The sequence below is a fragment of the Vanessa tameamea genome, chromosome 18 (assembly GCF_037043105.1).
Source record: "Vanessa tameamea isolate UH-Manoa-2023 chromosome 18, ilVanTame1 primary haplotype, whole genome shotgun sequence".
Lineage (NCBI taxonomy): Eukaryota > Metazoa > Arthropoda > Insecta > Lepidoptera > Nymphalidae > Vanessa > Vanessa tameamea.
The window spans coordinates 8,847,883-8,870,324 of NC_087326.1; the positions used below are offsets into that span (position 1 = coordinate 8,847,883).

General features: G+C 31.5%; 1 protein-coding gene across 9 annotated transcripts in view; it reads right to left on the minus strand.

The window, feature by feature from the left end:
• The window catches only part of Trpm (Transient receptor potential cation channel, subfamily M), a 265,036-nt gene that overhangs the window by 26,431 nt on the left and 216,163 nt on the right, over positions 1-22,442 (minus strand). For all 9 annotated transcript variants that reach the window (XM_064217803.1, XM_064217804.1, XM_026635934.2 and 6 more), the window contains 6 exons: positions 18,420-18,576; positions 15,871-16,018; positions 10,555-10,744; positions 5,538-5,796; positions 1,615-1,798; positions 318-507 (listed from right to left, as the gene is read on the minus strand). In XM_064217803.1, coding sequence (XP_064073873.1) covers positions 318-507; positions 1,615-1,798; positions 5,538-5,796; positions 10,555-10,744; positions 15,871-16,018; positions 18,420-18,576 — 1,128 coding nt within the window. The remainder of the gene's footprint in view (positions 1-317; positions 508-1,614; positions 1,799-5,537; positions 5,797-10,554; positions 10,745-15,870; positions 16,019-18,419; positions 18,577-22,442) is intronic.

The window sequence follows — 22,442 nt, forward strand, 5'->3', positions numbered from 1 at the left end:
TCAATACATTAAACAGACAATAAAAATACACACATTCACGATCAGTTTTTCATTCTCTCAATCAAATCCATTCTTACAATTTGTTTTTTTAGAAAGCAATTTAATTTAAAAAAATAATTGATTAGCTATAATAAATAGAACGCCTAGTCATTAATTATTTTTTCGCCCAGAGGAATGGAATTACAATTCAAAGAGGATTTAGCATTAAATTTTAATTCCTACCAGCTATTTGCAATTCTACCAATATTTCCCACGGTCAGTCCACAGGTTTCTTTAATTTGGTTTCTGTAAAGAAAGAAGTCCTCAAGTCTCCTTACCTTTGGTCTCAAATTCCTTGCCATAATGACGTAATTCTTCATATACCTCAGTTTCCATATCGTCCTCAGCAGCTTCATGGGCCATAGCTTTGTACAGCTTACAGGCCACTAGGGACTTAGCGAGAGCCTCTTCTCCATGCGTCCACATTAACAGAGCCATCTGATGCCGTTTTGTCAAAACCGCCCACATCTATTGAATCGGTGAATTAAATGAATTTAATTTTAATTATCGAATTCATTATTCTTCTGTATTTTTTTATATTTCATAGATAAATCTTAATCTAAGTCTTATTCAAGTTTTAAAATTATTAAATCAAAATTTATTTTATAAAGGTAGGCTCTTATACTTTTGAACTTTACAAAATAAATGAAATGTAAAGCCATCACGTTTGAAACGTCGATTCTTCTGAGAAGAACCGAAATGATCAGTAGTTAATACAATTTATAATCATTCTTGAATTCGGCGGTGATGGAAAACTTCGTATAGATATGTCTAAGGAATATCTGTCAAATCAGGCTGTTACTGTGCTGCTTCCCATTTACATATTAATGTACTTTGATATGCTCCAAACCTTCTCCTCAAAGGGAGAGGAGGCCTTAGCCCAGCAGTGGGATATTTACAGGCGGCTAATGTAATGTATGTAATAATTAAGTTCTATTTAGATTATATTCAATGTTCTATGTTTTATTTATTTAAATAAATCCCAATTATTTAATTAAAATAATATCTTAACAAGTTGTATCTTCATTAGTAACGTAATTATATCAACGAAAGGTTTCGAAGCTGCTCTTGATATCATGTTTCTTAAATATATTCCAACTTATAATTCTTTAGGAATATTAATCTTTTCGAATTATGTTCCAAGGGTCCAAACCATTCGATGAATTTTAATAAAGTTGAGTCTGGTTATCGTGGTATATTTTATCGATAAAATATAATCTCCGCGAAGGAAAATGTTTCTAAGGATAAAGAGGCTGTTTTTGCAATTAAGTCATCAGTAAAGTTTTGTTATTTATTTCATAATATTTTTTAAATCCAGCTCTTAAATTATCGGAGAATTCTTCACATAAGAAGACAGTCTTAAATCATCACAGTGATGATGATGACAACCATATTCTTGGTGATAATGATGTGAACAATTTTATCGTCATCGTAGTTATCTTATTAATATATCAGTTACAGAGTCTATTAGTCTAGTAATGGAAGAATCCTTGATAAATTTCAGGAAGATAATAATTCCATCATAATTTTAATAACAAGTGTTCTATGATGATGAGATCGACAGATAAAACTTACCAATAGTTCATTGAATGGATAGCCGAAGAGGGCCATCTCAGTCGTGACAGGCATGAAGCCGGTGATGAGCGAAAGACCGCCGGCGTTGTGACGGGTGAAGGACGCGCTGTTGCGATGAACGTTCACACTCTTGTTCATCACCTTCGCGTATATCGGACGGAACTTGCGACGGGTGTAGTAACATCTAGGATTGATACATAAAAACACACAAAATATTTACTAACTTAATAACACATTAACAAAATCATTCTTAAAACTTAAAAATATGCTTAATTTTTAAGTGATCCGAGGTAAAAATGGGAAGTCCCCCAGTTAAAGTTGAAATTGATTACAACAACTGATTTATCAGACTTTATAGTTATGTAGGAGGTTTTATCTTAGTTTTAAAAGGTCAAGCCAGTCATATTTCATTGCTAATTTAGATTTACGATTATCACATTTTTTAATGTAGTGTTTGATTTTAGTGATTTGGTTATATTTTTCTTTAACTTGCAACGATTTAAATATGGAAAATAAATAATCTTTTATAAGTTTGACGCAGCAAAACCCCAAAACAGAAAATGTACGAAGCATTCAATCCTATCCTTTGATTTTAAATTTTAATATACATATACGTAATTTTTTTGTTGTTTGTCGTATCAGTCATGTTTTATTTGTTTATATAATTATTTAAACAGGTACATTGACAACATGCACATTTTACACTAAATAAGAAAAATAATTATATCGTAACATTAACTGAAATGTATATCAATTAAAAATGTACTCTACTCTACGTTCACAAAATTTAACATGAAAAATAATCATAGAATATTTTATAATTATATAATATAGAAAAAATTATCTTATCTATCTTATCTTATCTATCTATAGCACGTTATATGTAAAATAACATCTCCTAGCAGGAATTTACGAAAAAGCCGATTATTATTATGATCCCCTTATTTGCCAAACTATACTAACCAATTTAGGAGCTACACAACAACCGACGAACATATATTGATAAATAAATGCTACAAATAATCTCCAACAGAATCAGGGTTTCTGGAAGAGATCTCTTGTTAGAGATAAGTTATCCTTTGTACACGTCTTTTGTCTATGTAATTGTCTATATATTTGTTGGTACATAAATAAATAAATAAATGTATAACCTCCCATTTAACTTTATCTTTGTCGGCGATAAAGTTAAATATATAGATTTTATACGAGCGCTGTGAGATCGAATTTTTCCCCGCATAGTTGCCGCGGCGACAACCGTGAAAAACTGACGCATACCTATAAATCCAAGTCTTAATCGCAAAAGCGACAGATTTCACTGTCGTCGAATTTTTCCCGCTATTCTCACGTCGTAAAAGTCTGATAACTTAGCTGATACGAGTGAGTTAAACGATATTTATAAATAAGAAATAAAAAAAAGACTTTTCAATATTAAGTCAAAATAATTTTGGTGTAAAATGGACTTCGTTAATCGCGTCTCATCACATGGTTTTAAATAACCTAATAGGCTAATAGGTAAAATATTTGGTTTTTATTGATACTAGTAATTTAGTAAGTAGCCTTTGTATAATTTTGTTTTTATTTTAATATTTATTTAAACAAACATCGGATAGTTGGAACAAAAGACGAACGAAATATTCGAACGCGTTCTCTACTAGTAAATGTTAAGGATTTTTGGAAATATATGACGGTTAAACTAGTATGATAATATTCGATGTGATTATATGAATTGTAATATAAATATTATTATGTAATAGAATGAACTAAAATAATAAATATCGAAAACGTATGTAGGAAATTTTAAAATATTTACTATGTGCCTATTTAGACAATTTTATTTCTTGCTATTCTTTAATAATGCTACTAGAAAAACCCGCAAACGTTGTCTTGCCTATTTAAACGTCCATGTATAGAAGCTGATGCACCGCAACCTAATAACAATTTACAGCGAAGTGAAGCGGTACAATTTTTTTCCATTAAATTTTCTACGTAATAATATTTTGCGTCACGTTAAACAAAACGGTATCGTCGCAAGGACGTCTGGGTTACTGTATTGTTATTACTGTTCTGTCAGTTATTACTGTATTGTTATTCTCTGGTTTAAAGGATGAGTGAGCCAGTGTAACTACAGGGAAAGGGGAAAAAATATGTTACAAAATAAATGAAAACATAACAAATTTTAATATAAAAAAGTGCTATGTATGTACTACATACAAAATTTACAAGTACATATTATTGGATATTCTCCGTCGCGAATTGTGATATTTGACAATCACTATCTGCCAATACCGAAAGTTTATTTAATGTATGTGAAAGTTATTTCGTAGCTTATATTCCCTTATAACACTCACAAAGGGGAGTTATCTATCACTGACACTCCGAGTCGGCTCATGAAAATGCGATTTCAAAGGAATAAATAAACTCGAGTGTTATCTCTTTAAATAACTCACAGTAGAATGTGATTTCTTTTCAATTTGCCTTGACAAATAATTATTATTCTGCCAGTATGAAACCGCTAATACGAAAAATTTCAAGATCTTTTCGAGAAATTTTATATAGTATGGACTAAATGTATTTTATATAGTTATTTGTTTAAGGATTTCCAACAAGAGATACACTAAAAACGTATAGCGAAATTGTTCTAAAGTATAATTTCAAAGGTGTTTTTTTTTTCAATTACAGGAAACCACAGCTTGCATGATAAATTTAAACTAAACAAATATTATATGTAAATAAAATCAAATCATAATGAGATTAAATAGATAATAAGTAATAAAAAAAAGCTATACTATAATTATTTTTTATCATCGCCGGTTAAAAAACATTATTTATTGAAACATTTCTCTCTTTCTATCATGACTGATTTAAAAATGGAAAGAAGAAGACACAGCACTAACAAATCACCATATCAACATCATTTAAAGTTAACGTCGCTGTTGTCAAATCATAATTACCTTTAAAAATAAATTTTGTTTTGTTATTTAGTCGTGATTTGAAGAATAAGTATTGAGTAAACTGTTATGGTTATATACATTCGGAATGTAAAAACTTGCTCGAAAGTGTGGCAGCGCGTTGGTATTTTGAGGCTTCGGTGATTGTTCGTATTATGAAACTGTATAGACATAACTTAATTACTACCAAGAACAATAAAAATATATTATTACTATCTGTGCCCGCGACTTCGTGCACGTTTGTATTTAACAAAAATGTTATTGTTATAGCCTAAGTTACTCCTTATTAGATCAGCTATCTGCCAGTGAAAGTCCCGTCAAAATCAGTCCTGCCATTACAGAGATTAGGCGCAACAAACAGACAGACGAAAATTGAAAAATATGTTATTTTGGTATATGTACCGTGTATATATACATAATGCATTTAGTAAAAAGCGGTTATTTTGATATTACAAACAGACACTCCGATTTTATTATATGTATAAAATAAGATAACAGTGCATGAAGACTACTTCAATGGAAAAAAAAATGAAAATTATTTTCACCAACATTACTATTATTTTAACAGAATCTACTTTTGTAAATTTATTATTTTTATTTGTTTTTATATAAAGGGTAATGTATGGGTGTCTTTATATAGATTAAAAATCTTATTAATAGCGAAATTGGAAGAGTACTGTTTACGTAGGTCAAGATTAACGTATTAATTAAATAATTCAATTTAATTTTATGATTAAAGACGCAAATATGCTATTATCAATTTGTAAGCTTATTTAAATGAAATTCTTATATATTCGTGTAGCTCAGAAACGACTCTAACGATAATTGTACCATTCTTGTATTAAGATACGATTTTACTTTTGATTTTATCTATATTCGTCTAGTCTATCCTGATAGAAATTATAATTAGCATTATTACTAATTACTAAAGTGAGCCCCCGAGTCCTAAAATAAAATGCCGATAGTATAACTTACCTATAAGCACCTCCCATCAGTTTATTTATCACTAGCCCAATGTCGTGTAGTGTGTACACATATCCTCTGGGTAGGTGGGGCCTTACATCCCTCAGAATATATCTTAAGGTGTTACTAGGACCGCTTTTGGTGTTGTAAAGTTCTTCGAGACGAGGAATCGTCAGGAACTTCCTCATGGATACGCCGTTTTCCAGGAGCAGCTTCACGAAATCTATGCGGTCGTGTTCCAAGGCTTGCATCATTGCTTCGTCAAGGGCACCTGATGAGAAAATATATATATATTTACATATTGCAGCTAGTTTTCAGATAGTACTCGGTCACTATCCAACAAACCGCATTGGAGCGGCGTGGTGGAATATGCTCCAAAACCTTCTCCTCAAAGGGAGAGGCCTTAGCCCAGCAGTGGGAAATTTACAGGCTGTTAATGATGAATTGGTCACTTTCGACAATCGATAGTGTAGGTAAACATCATTAACAAGTTTATTGTATCTTTTGAATACTAGATGGCGTTATGTCAAATCTTTGACATTTCTATATCGCGATGGCAAGATTCGCTATTTCTTTTATAAAGTGCACAGGAAATATACATAATAAATATGGTTACAAGTGACATCTAATTGCTTTATTCGTAAAACACGGTGTTGTGCCGCTTAGGATCTACTGAGCTAGATGTTCTGTGGGAATGTAAGAATTATTATAACCCAATCCTTACACCTACCCCTAGCATAATTAACAAACCAGCGTTGCAGTCAAATTATCGATATCGATAGTTCGATATCGATAGTTCGATAACGATAGTTAAACTATCGATAGTTGATCTCGAAAACTATTCAGAATATCGATAGTACTATCGATAGTATCGTTTTGTTCAATATTATCGATGCTATCGATAGTATGGATAGCTCTCCGTGAGCAATACTATTGACTATGGCAATACTATCGATACTATCGATAGCATCGCTAGCTCTCTGTAAGCAATACTATTGGTAGCAGCAATACTATTGGTACTATCGATAGTATCGAAAGTTTTGGACTACCGATTGTTTTAAAAGTAATGGTTTTGCAATACTATCGATAGTATTGCTCAGAGCTATCGTGACAGTACTATCGATATACTATAAATACTAGCGCTAACACCTTAACTATCGATAGTCTATCGATAGTTTATCGATAGTGGACTATCGATATGCAACACTATAACAAACACATATTGAGTTTAATTAAATAGTTACATCATTTTTTACTTTCAATTTTTTTTTCATACAACAAAAAAATATTTCCATACTTTTTAACATGTTTTAACAATCTTAAAATAACTTATTTTATACTATTAAAAGTCTTATACAGTTTAGGTAATTTTTAGATCCATCTCTATATTATGTTCGAGTAGAAGTTCATTGAGAAATAAAAAAAGGTAAAAGGTAAAAGTTACTCAGTTAAATATTAAAGTACTAGAAGTTATGAATTTTTCTTTTGAATATTTTAGTAGACTTTATAAGTTGTTTTAAGTTTTGTTATTACTGTTTTAGGCTGTTTTCAACGGGGACTAGCCATACTACAATATCAATAGTATCATTAAGATAGAAAAACATTTTCCCATTCATAATCCCTTCCGTGGCAGTATATACAAAGTGAGCGTTTAAACTCGAAAAAACCTAATTACTATTTTGTTGGCCCTCCTACTATAATATAAAACCTAACGATTACCTAATAATATATTATTATTATTATTATTATTTGTGTTTTTCTCAGCAGAGAGCTGGTATTTTTTGTAAACAATATACGGGCATGGCCAATTAAATGATCTTATTTATGTGGTCAATAAGCTCGATGTAGGTTCATCCTTAAGAAAACGAAGTACAATACATTATGTATTTACGATGGCAGCTTTTTGCATGGTGATACTATTATTTTATTATTATTATTAATATATAATATATTAGAGAATATTTTGTAGAAATTATATATTCAGATAGGGTTCTTTGAACCTTGAGTATAAAGTCAAGTATATTGCAGCGAATGAGTTCATTATTATTCAGTAGGTGGGATCAATAAACGTTAAAAGTGAGTTCAGTGAATTTATTCATAAATGTTGGCTTTCAAACACCTGCGTTCTTACGTTACGAACCTGAACCTGATGCTTGTTAAATATGAATGTACTAGTCCTGACTCTTTGAATACAACAAAGGATTTGACGTAGATGTGTAAACTTTCTACTATTTGTTAGATATTCATTGGCCCTTTGTGGCTTTTTTTTATTACATAGGCATTGAAATATGTAATACAGCATTGTTAATAAAAAGTATGATTAATAAAACGTTAAACTATTAAGTTTTTATAAAATAATATTAAAATGTCGTTTCAAATTTGATTGTCAAATCCATTTTTTATATTTATTGCAGATGAACCAACGGATGTTAAGTAGTCGTCGTCTTAACACATACATTGGCATTATAAAAAAATGGAAACCACATCGGCCTTACTACCAACAATGAGATCATAGACACTGGCTTTCTCACCTGCACAAAGTCTTAAGTATTAAATAAAGTTTAAATAAACCTTATTTAAATCAAGCAAAATTATTTTTTTAGTAAAGAATTTTCTAAAACCTTTATTTTATTAGTTTTTAAAGACTATTTACTTGATGAACATCTTGGACATTATAAACGAAGATTTACCAAAAATTTGCCTAAAATGATACCAGAAATATACTTTTATAATCTTGTTTAATCGACTGTTAACAAATATTTTGCTTTGACAAATATCTTTCCTCGTTATTTGTTTCCACTTTCAAACCAACTCCCACTTAGATGAGCTGATTAATTTTAATTGCTTACTCAAAATGTTTTCATTAAAGTCGACCAATCAGAACATTGCAATCTTAAGAGGATTTACAAAATAGATCGGACGATATCGGACACAAATATTCGATTGGATATACAGGATGTATTTTCCAACTAGGCGTGGATGGTAAAATCCGAAACTACGAGGAACAGCAATAAATAATCAAGAGAGTCTGTCTGGATTTCGATGAAAATTAAAACCGCGTCATAGGATTTTTGATCAATATTCCAATATAACCTATATACACTTTATTCAAATTTGATACTTAATATACGCAGGCTCATATGTAAGCACACACATATGTACAGTTACTTGCACACACTCTAAATACTCTATGATTATTATTAATAATAAACTGTACACGTACAAACATATTATACACAATACAGTTGTACTTGTACAGTATATTAATAACGTTCCATGTTTTTTTAGGTAATAATTAAAACGATGAAGAATAAACTGTACTTGTATAAGGTTCAACTAAGTTTGGATATGCTATCGGTAGTAAAATAAAAATCAATTTTAAATTCTATTTTTAAATATGTTTACAAGGTTTAGCGACAAAGATTGTCGTAATCAACATTCAATTAAAGATTCAGAATGCTATCTGCCAATATTATTTAGTTTTCTTCACACGGTCTGTCACTAACATTGAAATTTTGTTGTATTATAAAGTTTTATAATTAAAAAGAAAAAATACAGTTGTATAAGCAAATTGCTTATAAATAAATAAAAATGGTTGAATGGTTATATATATAAATCAACATCAATTGGATTATTTCCATCAAAATGAATCCGCAAATCCTTAGCTTTATAAATTATTTTAATCACGGTGTCTTTCACTAGAACACTAATACTTAACCCTCAAAGGCATCGTAATAACTACTCAAGGTTTTATAAAGATTGTTTTCATTTTTTATTACTGTTTAGCTTAGATTCGTCTCAAGCCAGGTTCTTAAGTTTTTTTTTTACTACTGTATGATAAGGATAAGTTTTATAATGAAGAAAATTATAAATATAGATATTTTTATTTTATTTTATAAATAGGTTACAAATAAATAGATAAATACAAAGCTTTTTGTGTGGAGATTTTAATAAATAATTTAATTATAAAATAATTTAATTTTAATTTTAAAATAATTTTAACAATAAAAAATTCATGTGTTTATCAAATCGGACAATGAACATGCTTAAAAAAATAAAAAGAACCTATTCCTTTTTTAAAGTAAAATAAAAAAAGCGACTTTTTGACGTTGAATAGGACTAGGCTTAGCTGACCCCAATCTGAGACTTTGTTTAACAAAGACGATTTCAGACACAAGTTTGTTCCGGTTTTCGTCGACGTGTTCCCGAGAAACATTATCGCGGCCGGCGTATAAGGTGTCTACAGTTCTTTCGTCTGATTGCGTGAATGTATAATCTGTGCCATGTTCCAAACTAGCAATTTTAAAATAATAATAATGTTACATCATTACATTTTAAATTTATCTGTGTTCAACTTTTAATTTAAATTGCGAACATGTTATTTTTCTGAAATTATTTAATTGCCTTGCGATTATATCGGAATATAATTAAAAGAGAATCGTATTTCGTTGTAATGTTTCATTCATATCGTACTTATTAAAACGTGTTACAAGATGAACGATGGAGAAATGTATATTTATTTTTGAACAGTGGGTAATGTATTAGTGAAAAGCTATGTGAGTGTTGATAAAATATTATTTATTCAACTAGGCTGCAGTTACGTTACAGTGTAGAGTAAAATCACACCATCTTTTAGACTGTTATCGATATATGCTTTCCATAGTTTTCGTTTATTTTCTTCTTTAGAAACGCATAGAATACACGCAATGAAGTCACGTAAAAAGATTACTTCAAAACTGAAGTATAGGGATGACACTAAACGTAAGGCTGTATAAGGCCTTTGTATACTTTCTAATTTATCTGTCCTTTTTTCTATTTATAGTAAATTGTGTGAAATAAAGACTTTAAAAGTAAACAGATAAAATAAAAAAAACAGCTTAATTAGATGTGCTATCTACAAAACAGTTTGAAGTCTATGTCTGGTCCAAAGAGAGTGCTATATTGATTTTACATTATCTAGTCTATATCGAGGGTACGAATCAGTTTCGTTATTAAAATTATAAAAAGATATACTATTTTTGAATCTCACCTGGCGGCCATTCTTGCCCGTAGACGAAGATCTCTGATCTCGCAATATCGACTCTGTTCCACGTCAGTGCCAGAGAGAGTTGCTCGCTTGGAGACAGGTGCTGGGCGCGGAACAACGCAGTCAGAATCACTTGATCCAGCTCTTGGACCTCGCCGCCTTCCGCGCGCTCTTGAATTCTGAACACGGTGATCTGAGAAACGGGAAGATAAGTAAAGATTTTATTTTTGTAATAAAAAATATGTCTGATTGCACACGTCACTGGCGATCAAATAATTTGCTTAAATATAATGTTATTTACATACGTATGCATGTTTTTAAAGAACGACTTTTATCCTTGTTTTCTTTTCTAGTTAATCGTATTCTGTTACCCGACTACGGAGGTTGTATGATTTAGGAGCGAATACCATACTTAGCTTTAGAGACCAGAATCAAACCTGCTGATTAGACTTATTTCAAGATTTATTTATGTCAAAGATACGAAATTTAAACAGACATGGAAACTTAAAGAAAACTACACATGAAAATGTTTAGTTTTATTTTTTGTGTGCGGTGCTTGCTCGGTTGTTCTTCTGTTAAGATTTACATGATCTAACCGCTGTGAGATCGTAATCATTGTGATCATTAAAATAAAATGACATAACATCATTTTATTAACACAGTTTTACATATTACTTATATACTAAAAGGTAAAGGTGTGTTTTCACTAAAAACGAAGATAAAACGCATCATATAGTTAAATCACGCTTGTTTTACAATCAAGTAAAATTTAATAAAGTGATATAAATGAAATTGTATGAGCACGTTTAATTAAATTTATACTGAATTTGTTCATTCATTTTAAAACTTCAATAGATTTCCAAATATTATAAGCATCATCGTACTGGATAAAAACGGTTAAATTGGAACATTCAAATTCTATATTTAAAAAACAAATATAATAATTCTATATTTGAAAAAGAAATACACTTCCATTTTTTACACTAGCCGCCACCCGCACTTTTCGCTTTTAGAATAAATTATTTGTTTTTTTTTTATTTATTTATTTAGCAAAAGTATTCCATTTACTATTCCTCTACTTTCTATACGTTTATCCAAGACTAATTTTTACTTTGACCAACAATAAATAATTTGTTTCTACATTGAATGAGGAAAATTGAAATTTAATATGAATTCAAGGTTTAGTTACAATAATAAAAACTGACCAACTATTTCATTTATAGTAAAACAGTATATGAATAAGAATGGTATAACAATACGTTTTCGAAACCTGCATTCGTGGAACATAGAATAAATATTGAAACGTCTTCTTTCAGAAGATTTGATACGTAATATTCTGTACCAAGAATTCTCAATCTTTCTATTCAAGACATATTCCGAACCGTAAAGGATCAAGAGCACCTACGAGAAAGACCGAGACAAAGAATAGCTTGTAAGGCTGAATATCTGTATTCGGTTAAGCTAAGTTGGTTATATTTTCGTTATAGTAGGCTGTTCTTCGCGGCTCCATCCGCGTCAAATTTATTTTTCCCTTAAATCCCGTATTTATTTTAACTAACGTGAGACCCAGGTCTCATGTTAGTTATGTCGATTTAATGACGATTTGTTCCATGGTTTAGTCAAGATGAGCTAACAAAAAGATAGATAACATGTTATTACACTTGGAATTGTTTTCTATCTATCTATAACAGCCGGTAAATGTTCCATTGCTGGGCTAATGGGTCCTCTCCATTTGAGGTGAAGGTTTGTAGTATAAGTATTTTCAAACTATGAGGAATAACCTGTTTTAGTCAGTCTTTTTGCATTTAAAACATCTACATACTTGTATTATCAAACAAAGTCACCCGCCGTCTCTCTCTGTCTCAACGCGATAAACTCAAACACTATGAAAATGGACCGGAGTGATTCATGAAGAGGTTTAAATTTATTCCATGGAAGAGTTTTAGTGGTGTTTGCTGCGTAGACCATCAGAGTTATTTATATGAACGATACAAATGTTTTATGTAGACCCTTACTCTACCTGTGCGCAGAGCCGTCTCAAACTATGCTGTGGCCTTGGGCACTCATGAATTTGGGGCCTTTTGGTAGATATTTACAACGTACAAATAATTTGCTTATAGCCAGGCTTTAAGTATAGTTTCAAATAAACGGTGCGGTAATTTTCGTAAAATCGTAGAAATCCGATTGGTTGTACAATCTTATGGCTATAGTATAGCTATTTCTATCATGAAGAGCACGTCCATAGCTTTCTCCTTTAATAACGACTGTCGTCACTAGCCTTTTGATATATATGTTAGTTATTTCTTAGAAATACGACAATTTCGCACATATATATAGCAATCAACAGCACAAACGTGTGAATGAAATTGTTGGTTCTACGTTGGGCCCCTCTCAAGATAGGTGCCTTGTGCACGTGCCCCATGTGCCCTATGGTAAAGACGGTAATGCCTGTGCGAAGCCGGAACAAGAAGTTATTATTACTACAGATACAGTCCGCCAAGTTTGATACGATTATACACTTCACGTCTACATAAGATATATATTAAACTCAAATAAACCCAGATCGGTGTAATTGAATGGAATTATTCACGCTCTCCTAACTTTGAATTACAGCTCTTGAGTAAACAGTCTAAACAGTTGTCATTAAAGTTAATTGTGCTCAAGATTGGCTCCACATTTACCTTTTATCCTACAGAATAGCTTACAAAGATATAACGACTTTTCACAGCGGTAATATTTGTTCTGGCGCATAATACTTTACAGAAAATATATTTAAATTTTAATTTTATAATTAATTTTAATATAGAGAACAGTAATAGATTAATAAATATTAAATAAATATCGAACAACAACACATACATTACTCTGATCCCTATGTAAGTAGCTAAAGCACTTGTGTTATGGAAAATCAGAAGTAACGACGGTACCACAAATACCCAGACCCACGACAACATAGAAAACGAATGAACTTTTTCTAAATCGACCCGTCCGGGAATCGAACCCGGGACCTCGGAGTGGCGTACCCATGAAAACGGTGTACACACTACTCGACCACGGAGGTCGTCGAATAGGAGATTATTTCTTGTATGCATTAGTAAACATACAGCAACGACTTTATAAAAGTTTATATTTAAATTCAACTGTTTTTAGTATAATAGCAAAGTTACTCGTTGCATAAAGTTTGAAATAGAGGTTCTATATACAGCGTGTTATTAAGCAATTTAATTTGAAAATTGTTAATGAAAAATAGACATTTTAATACGGATATTTCACTTCGTCCATTTCCAATTTATATTTGAGAAATAATCGCCGTCCAATGAAATACAAACAACGTACTAAGTTCATTAAAAAAAATAAAAGATCGGAAAATGTTTATAGCAAACAATTTTGGGATAAAAATTATGGAAAAATTGGACTGATTAAAGTAATTTCCGATTAGAATTTCGGATCAATGAGATAATAATAAAATAAATAAGAAAATGATATATGCCGAGTGCGATTTGCACAAGAAAATACTGTACTTGGTGCTAGGGCTATGTGCAAGCCCGTCTGGGTAGATAATACCCCAAACATCATAATTATATTCTACCGCAAAACAGAAATACTTAGTATTAATCTTTCGGTTTGAATGGTGACAAGTAGAGTAGGTTAGGACCCTTACATTGCCAAGGCGTCACCAGCCCGCACAGTTCAAAAACTAAGATCTTATATCCCAGAGTTACACTGGCTCACTCATTGCCAAATCGAAAGACAGCAATATGTGTTATGTATATGATGTTTGGGGACAAACTCTTAATCAAGGTAGGTTGGGTGGAGATAGCAGAATTTTAAGTCTTTATTTTATCTGAGATAAATAACGCTTGCGCATTTCAAAAGACATTTTGTTTGATTTAAACCCCAATCTACTTTCAAATGAAATTTATATGCAAGAGTGAACTTAATCGAAACAACTGTTCCGGAAAATTGATCGTTTTATTATATTTGTACGTAACTAACACGTAACGCACGTTCAGAGTAAACCTAACCAGATCGTAACGTTGTAGGGAGACGTATGTGTAATTAAAATTAAATTAATACGAGAAACGTTTTCATCCAGATTTCGGTAATTATGGTTTCGTTCTAATGTATGATGTAGTGGACGGAACATGGAATTTAATTTAAGATGGTTCGTAAATTGGACAAGTAGGTACCACTTAGTATACGATTATATATCGTAGTAGAAAGCAAAAGATAAAGATATATAATAGATAGATAATAATATAGAAATAGATATCGTAGTAGAAAGCGCTTAATTGTTGTCTTGGATTTGTAATGCAAGCAAAATTTATATTGTTGTTTAAATTTAAGATGTTGCCTATACAAAAAAAAAAACGCAGGCGCATTATAAGTAACATCAATAAAAAAAATACAAGATAAAACAGCGGCACGGATAGCACGTCTGTGGAGATACTAAAATATTATTTAAAAAAAACAAAACGCTAAGTTGAGACTATTGGGAAATTAGTTTTTTCTCCAAATACGGTGAAGATATACGTATTTTTTTTTCAATTTATAATTCATTTCTAAGGCCTACAAGATTTAATTAACTCCAGGAAAACTTCGTAAAATCCATAAACGTCAGATAGAGCTAGGGTCAGTTTAATTAGTTTTTAATCATTTTTTAATAAGAGACCTAGTTAAAAAAATAAATTAACTGATTATTACTGGTATTGACTTCAAGCATTGGTAAGTAATTGTGTTAATTTAGTGCTGTTTGACACCATCATAACAACCGGTAACCTTAACAATCCGGAAATGCTGATAATTTATTTCCGAAAAGCTAATCGTATTAAGAACATACACGTTAATTTATTGGAACGAAGTTCATTCACGAGGTGAAGTGCAACTGGCAGGAATCGCCACGTAAGGAAAATACTCCCCCCAGACGACCTTTCCCTCTCTTTTTCTTTCTCTCTTGCTTCTAAATACGGTTTTATTTAAACTTTGTTATTGTTTTAATTCAAACGGTATGTTTAATAACAATTTTATGTCATGTCATTTCATTTTTAACGTTGAAATTGTTTATTTATTTCATTGTGTCTTTTATTTAATACATAATACATAGCGAGAACAACTTCATCCCAACCAGGTGTGCTTCGGCACCTCTCGTTTTTTAGATTAATCTGTTTTTATGTGAGGGTCAGTTCTGGCGACTGATTAATTATTATTAAGCCAGTTTCACACAACCATTAATCTAAAATTTAGTAACATTTTAGTGCAACTCAATTTTTTTTATTCTCGTCACAATTAATTACTTACTAAGACAAATAAGTTACTTACTAAGTTCTTTTTCCTGGTGCACTGCAACAGCTCACCGTATAGGCACTCTGCTTGTTGCGTCCCGACTTCGAATGTCTTCTGGATGGTTCCGACCAGGTAATCCCGCATAGATTCCAACACCGTCTGCTCGCCAGTTTCTGACGCGTATCTGGTAAATAGTTTCAAATGTTTACTCTTTATATAATATGCTTGCCTGGTACCTTTAAATTAAAATACCTTTTAATTTAATATAAATTAACAGCTTTTATAATCCGTTATTTTTTTATATCTGAATATATTATGACGGTAAATATTTTCTTTTTTACAAACCGTTTACCCGATGGGATAACCCACTTGTTGGTCTTTCATTATTAAACAGAGGAAAAATCACCGATTTTCATATTTTAAAATTAAAATAAACTTTTTTAAGATACTAATTTAACTGGTAACACAATTAATAAGTAGGTAATTTGCAAGGACTCTTCCCATCTCGTTAATATCAGCGAAATAACGAATACCAATTAAAATGTCACTTCACTCAAGGCAGTATTATAAATCACTAGCCGAACCCGTGGATTTATCCGCTCGAAATTATAACACTTTATAGTACACATGCTCCCCCCCCCATTTCACCACACATTATATAAAAAGGACGTCAAAACATCTTCTAATTAACCTGATTAGTCAAAAAATACTAAAACTCAAAACCTATGTCGTTCCACGGAACTTAAACTATCTCCATAATAAATTTCATCCAAACTGGTTCAGTGGTTTAATACTTAAAATTAAACAGGCACAGTTACTTCGTATTTATAATATTAGTAGGGACAGGGGTAGAGTGTACAGTCACACAACGAATCGGCTGATCAAAATAGAGTTATTATTGACGATTTAATCAGTATTATGAACAATATCGCCGACCGTCTCTAGGGAAATTATAAATTTACTGAATTTTGTTTCGTGGATTTGTAGACTTGAGACGTAATTCCCATGTCACCAGTGAAATATCACGTCATACATTACGATTATATTAATTATATATTTATTAAAGTAACAAAAACTCAATTTGAAATCGATATTGTTACAAATGTTACTGAAATGAATAAAATAATAGATCTCTTATTGAGACGAGTCCGCTATTGTAAACTTTGATTTACGTGCTATAAAGAAATTTATAATGAATGAGAACCATGCTGCGAGGAAGGTCTTCAGCATGGACGTGGATTGATATAGAGGAAGGGGACGACCAAAGAAACGATGAATGAATTGTGTGATAGACGATATGGCTCGAAAGAATGTTACTTCTGAGATGACGTCAGACACAGAGGTATGGACGAAGAAGACGCTGCGCCGACCCCAAATAAAATTGGGATAAGGGCAGGAGGATGATGAAAGGAATTTATAATAACATCAACAACTTCAATATAATGGTTCAATTGAAACATAAAAACAGTAATAATAACATAACATAACATAAACAGCCTGTTAATTTCCTACTGCTGGGCTAAGGTCTCTCTCTTTGAGGAGAAGGTATGGAGCATATTCCACCACGCTGCTCTAATGCGGGTTGGTGGAATACACATGTGGCAGAATTTCGTTGAAATTAGACACATGCAGGTTTCCTCACGATGTTTTCCTTCACCGCCGAGCACGAGATGAATTATAAACACAAATTAAGCACATGAAAATTCAGTGGTGCCTGCCTGGGTTTGAACCCGAAATCATCGGTTAAGATGCACGCGTTCTAACCACTGGGCCATCTCAAAATATATGAGTAATTTTAACGAACAAAACCGACTGAAAAATTGGAATGCTAAAACATTGGCGCTGTAAGAAACATTAACCATTCCTTGCATCGCCAATGTACCAGCAACCTTAGGAACTATAATGTTATGTCCATTGTGGCTCTAGTTACACTGGCTCACTGACCTTTCAGACATTAAGTATTGCTGATTGGCGGTAGTACATGTTTATTGCAATATGTTTGATACAATAACAAAAATATTTCAATAACAATGTAATATTACGTATTCTAGGTGTGTATATTTTAATCAAAGTTAGTGCAATGTACTTAAATTGCCTTTATACTAATGTGAGCTCTCTTCTTCTATCATTATTGATTTCGACATACAAAAGAAAGAGACAGAGCATTGCTTAACGAATCAACCCTGAACAACGTTTATGCGTAAAACCGTAAGTTTACAAGTACATTTAAAGTGCTTACCACATGTGAACTTAACTTCATATTTCTAAGAATAATTTTCTCAAAGGAGACCATTTACGCTCGAATATATTATTATCAGAGAATAGATTTATTCTAATTTCAAATTGTAAAATTGCCTTCAGCTATGAATTAAACGTTACGGTTCTTGTCAATGTCTGTGAAACTTATATAAAAAAAAAAAAAAAAATACTAAAAATTAACTTCTATTTAAACTGAGACCATTGATAAATACAATATGTATGAGTAATTTTACCCAAAATCATGTATAATTTTCAATTTAATTATTATTATTAGAACGATAAAGGTGTTCTGGTATGTGGTTAAATTATATAATATAGTTATTTACTTGTGCACAAAAGCAATGAGGTCAGCTGCTCGACCGCTCCCGTCGCACACGACGACTGGCACAGGTGGGTTGTCAGTGACGTATTCCAGCACAGCTCTTACTGTGTTCGTTCCTCCTTCTATCACGAGACACACGACCGGAGTTGATGAATGAGTGTCTGTAACAAAGTAAGATTTTTTTTATACGTTTATACACAACAAGATTTTCTACAAAATAATTCGAGATGTAAAAGATATTTACACAATAGAGATACAATTGACAAAAGAAACAAGAAAAGCGATCTTAAGGAAACCTTTACCTTACTTGTGTGCATTTCAATGGAATGAAATATATTCTGTACAAACAATTTGATATTAAAAATACTGTAAAACGTAAAAACTGACCTAAAAAAAAAAACCTACATATTTGCTTGCAATAAAAACACAATATTGTCTATTAAATTGGCGATAGGACCGCCTGGAGCTAAACTGTTCTCAACGCAAAATGTACTATCAAAATACGGTCGATAGACAACAAGTTATTAATTTTTAGCCGTGCACCCGATGGAACATCCCATCGGAAATATTATTTATATTAATTTTTATACCTGCATTGTGAATAGAATGAGTTCCATAAGAAATTACAGAAATTACTTACTTCCATACAAGATTTCAACTCCGTTTTAACTCGTTCATGAGATGATTTTTCAAAAAAGTGGCAACTGACAGTTACTCATAAGCAGAAAATTATATACCGAAAAATTTAATATATATATATATATAACACTAAAATGTAATATTTTCTCAAAGGAATAGTTACATTAAATATTATATTTATTTAGTTGATGTTAAACGATTCATTAAGTTAACTTTGAAATTCTCTTATTTGCAATTCTTGGTAAAGCTCCTTCTAAAACACTGTTTCGCGTCTTCAAACGCAGACTTTAATTAAACGGGCATCCTTAATTAATTATATCAAACACTTTGGAAGTGTACTACGAAATATTCTAAACATATACGACAGTTTATTTAGAGAAATATTATAAAAAAAAAATGAGTGAATAGTATTTTCAATTATTTACTATATATCAGACAATGTCGGTTCCACTGTTCCTTGTGAAAGTGGTGATGTCTTTTTGGACATACTTTACGTTTCCTCTTAATACTTCTGCTGGGTTCAAGAAGGCTGATTATATTTTCGCCCATTTAATGGTGGTGGATTCCTTTCCCATTACCATATGGGTGTATTTGATGGAGTTTTGTGTGATTAATGGATGCACTTAACAAAACAACCCTTATTCGGTTCTTGTGAGATGCGACAAATCCAGCATGATATGAGGTAGCTATTCTACTATTTCTCATGAATTTTACAATAAAGAATTGATACGTAAGCATGTTATGATGTCATACGACTTTTTACTTGTAGAATAATATCATATCCATCTTTGTATTTTTTAAGAGATCATTTCTTAATATTAATGTAAGATACCAGGTCACATTTCAGAGTCGTGACGTTTTGAGGGTGATGAAATGTTTCGTACATTTGAATAATACAGAACTTGGAATGAAATTATATTTACGAATATCCTAATATCTTCTCAAACATTGGAGTTTACATGCATCCATAAACTAAGACTCATAATTATATCAAACACGGGTAATATTTTGTGTTCAGTTTAAGGCTTGGATTAATTTCTGTATTCAATTATTAACATTTAATTATATAATAAAAAATAAATAAAAAATATCACCAGAAAACGTGGTCTCGATTTGTACAGAAATTATGGCTTTTGAATGCACATAACGATAAATATTTTACAAATTTTACAACAGTGTAATTAATTCTAGGACCTAAAATGCATACAAGCACATACTCTCGGTGCCAGTGATAAAATAACATGGTATGATGATTCTAACACGTAAATGCATAAACTAAATATTGATTCTGAGTATAAAATTTAATTAATTCAGTCCTCGATCAAAAATTGCACTAAGCATTTCACCGGACATTTTCATTGTGAATCGTAAAGGAACATAGAAATAAGTTAAAACTATAAATTTAACGACCTAAAGCGTGGCGTCCTAAAACACAAGACAGGTGCTAAAACACGTAGGCAGGTTTTATTGGATCTGTAAACTGTTTATCGCTTGTCTTGCGAGACATCTTATGCATTTGTTTATTTATTGAAGTGAGCAGCACAGACGCGATGCTTCACGTTATATTTTGAATATTCGTTATGACATACGAATCGATAAGACAAATTACACGTATAAATTTAGTCGATAATCACTGATTTAAATCCAGGTACAGCACAGACTTTTAATTTGAATTTGTGTCGGATGAAATTTTGACACAAATTTACGCACCAAAGCGTACTAAGGCCGCGTGGAATCTTCAAACAATCTCCTTATAGAGAAGGTGAAGAGCGGTGGGACACGGGCGGGCTGCTACTTTTTTTATTGACAATGAACAAGCATATGCCCATTCTTAAACAGCCAGTGCATTATTGATCGTTAAATGAGTTTTTTTGTGTATTATAATAATTATTAAAAAAACAAAAACTTTGATATACTTAATATATTTATGAGAGCAAGTCGAGTTTAGTTGAAAAAATATATATTAGGATGTTACAAAGTAAGAAACAACAAAAGAAAACTATTATTTATGGTTGTGTTTAATGGTCCCGTTTTATTTCGGTACATAATAGCATTATGACAACTTAAGTTGAGCTAATATCAGGCTCACGAAGAAACCGAAAACAGCATTATTACGTTGAGTTTTAATATTTGGAGTGAATACCTACCATATTATTCATTAATAATGTTTTTCGATTTCCTTCAACATTATTTTCACGTTATAGGCAATTTTCTTTTAATAAAATAACGATCGTTTCCAAGATGTAACTATTTTATCGATTTAATCGCACAATAGAGAGGATCGTATAAATCTTTATGGCCATTAAACATAATGTGACGTCACACACCACCGAATCCGTCGGGATATTTACTCTCTTAGGTAGGTATATATTTTTAAAACACATAAAATTCGTCCATAAATAACACATAAGTTTTACTTGATATCGTCTTTTGTTATTTACTGTTCAATGAACATCAAGTTAATACATAGTTGATTCATCTAATATTATAGATGAGGAAGTTTGTATGGATGTTTGTTTGTGTCTCAATCACGCTGACTCGGTTTAACGGATCTGAATAAAATTTGACACTGGGATGATTACTTATAGTATGGAATAGCACATTTGGTATTTTTTAGCCTACGTGCACCCCAAACTATATAAGTTGGCGGACGAGCAAATGCGCCACCTGATGGTAAGTAGTCACCATCGCCCATAAACAATGGCGCTGTAAGAAATATCGCCAATACGTCATCAACCTTGGGAACCAAGATGTTATGTCTCTTGTGCCTGTAGTTATCCTGGCTCACACACCCTTCAAACCGGAACACAAAAATACTGTTGCGGTAGAATATTTGATGAGTGGGTGGTACCTATCCATTCGGGCTTGCACAAAGCCCTACCTCCAAGTAAAGTGATTGACTCTAAATACATGCAAGCTTTATGATAGTCTCGTTTTAATCCCCGTTCTTTAAAAAGATTCCAATAACGTACAATTTATTAATTTATTTATACTGCAGCGCGTAATGCGAAATATTGTACTAGGTACAAGATTTATTATTTTGACAACAGGAAATTCTTTAACCAAAGTAAAATTAAATTTGTAATTGTATTTATAAATATATTTGCATTAATACATGGATATGAAATATCAAGCCTGACTCGATTCAAGCTTGGTTTTTTTTTTAAATACTGTTTTTATCATAATGCAACTTATTCGCTGATAAATCGCGTCTATTGGACAAATTTATTGAAAGCGATATGTGATTTAATTTCATATAAATTAATTTTGAATCTTAGTAAACTAGAAAAAATACAGCATTTTATAACATAAGCTAACAATATCGATTCAATCTTTTAAGTCTTTCACAAAAAAACTCTGACGAGAAATGTAATGGAAAGTATGAACA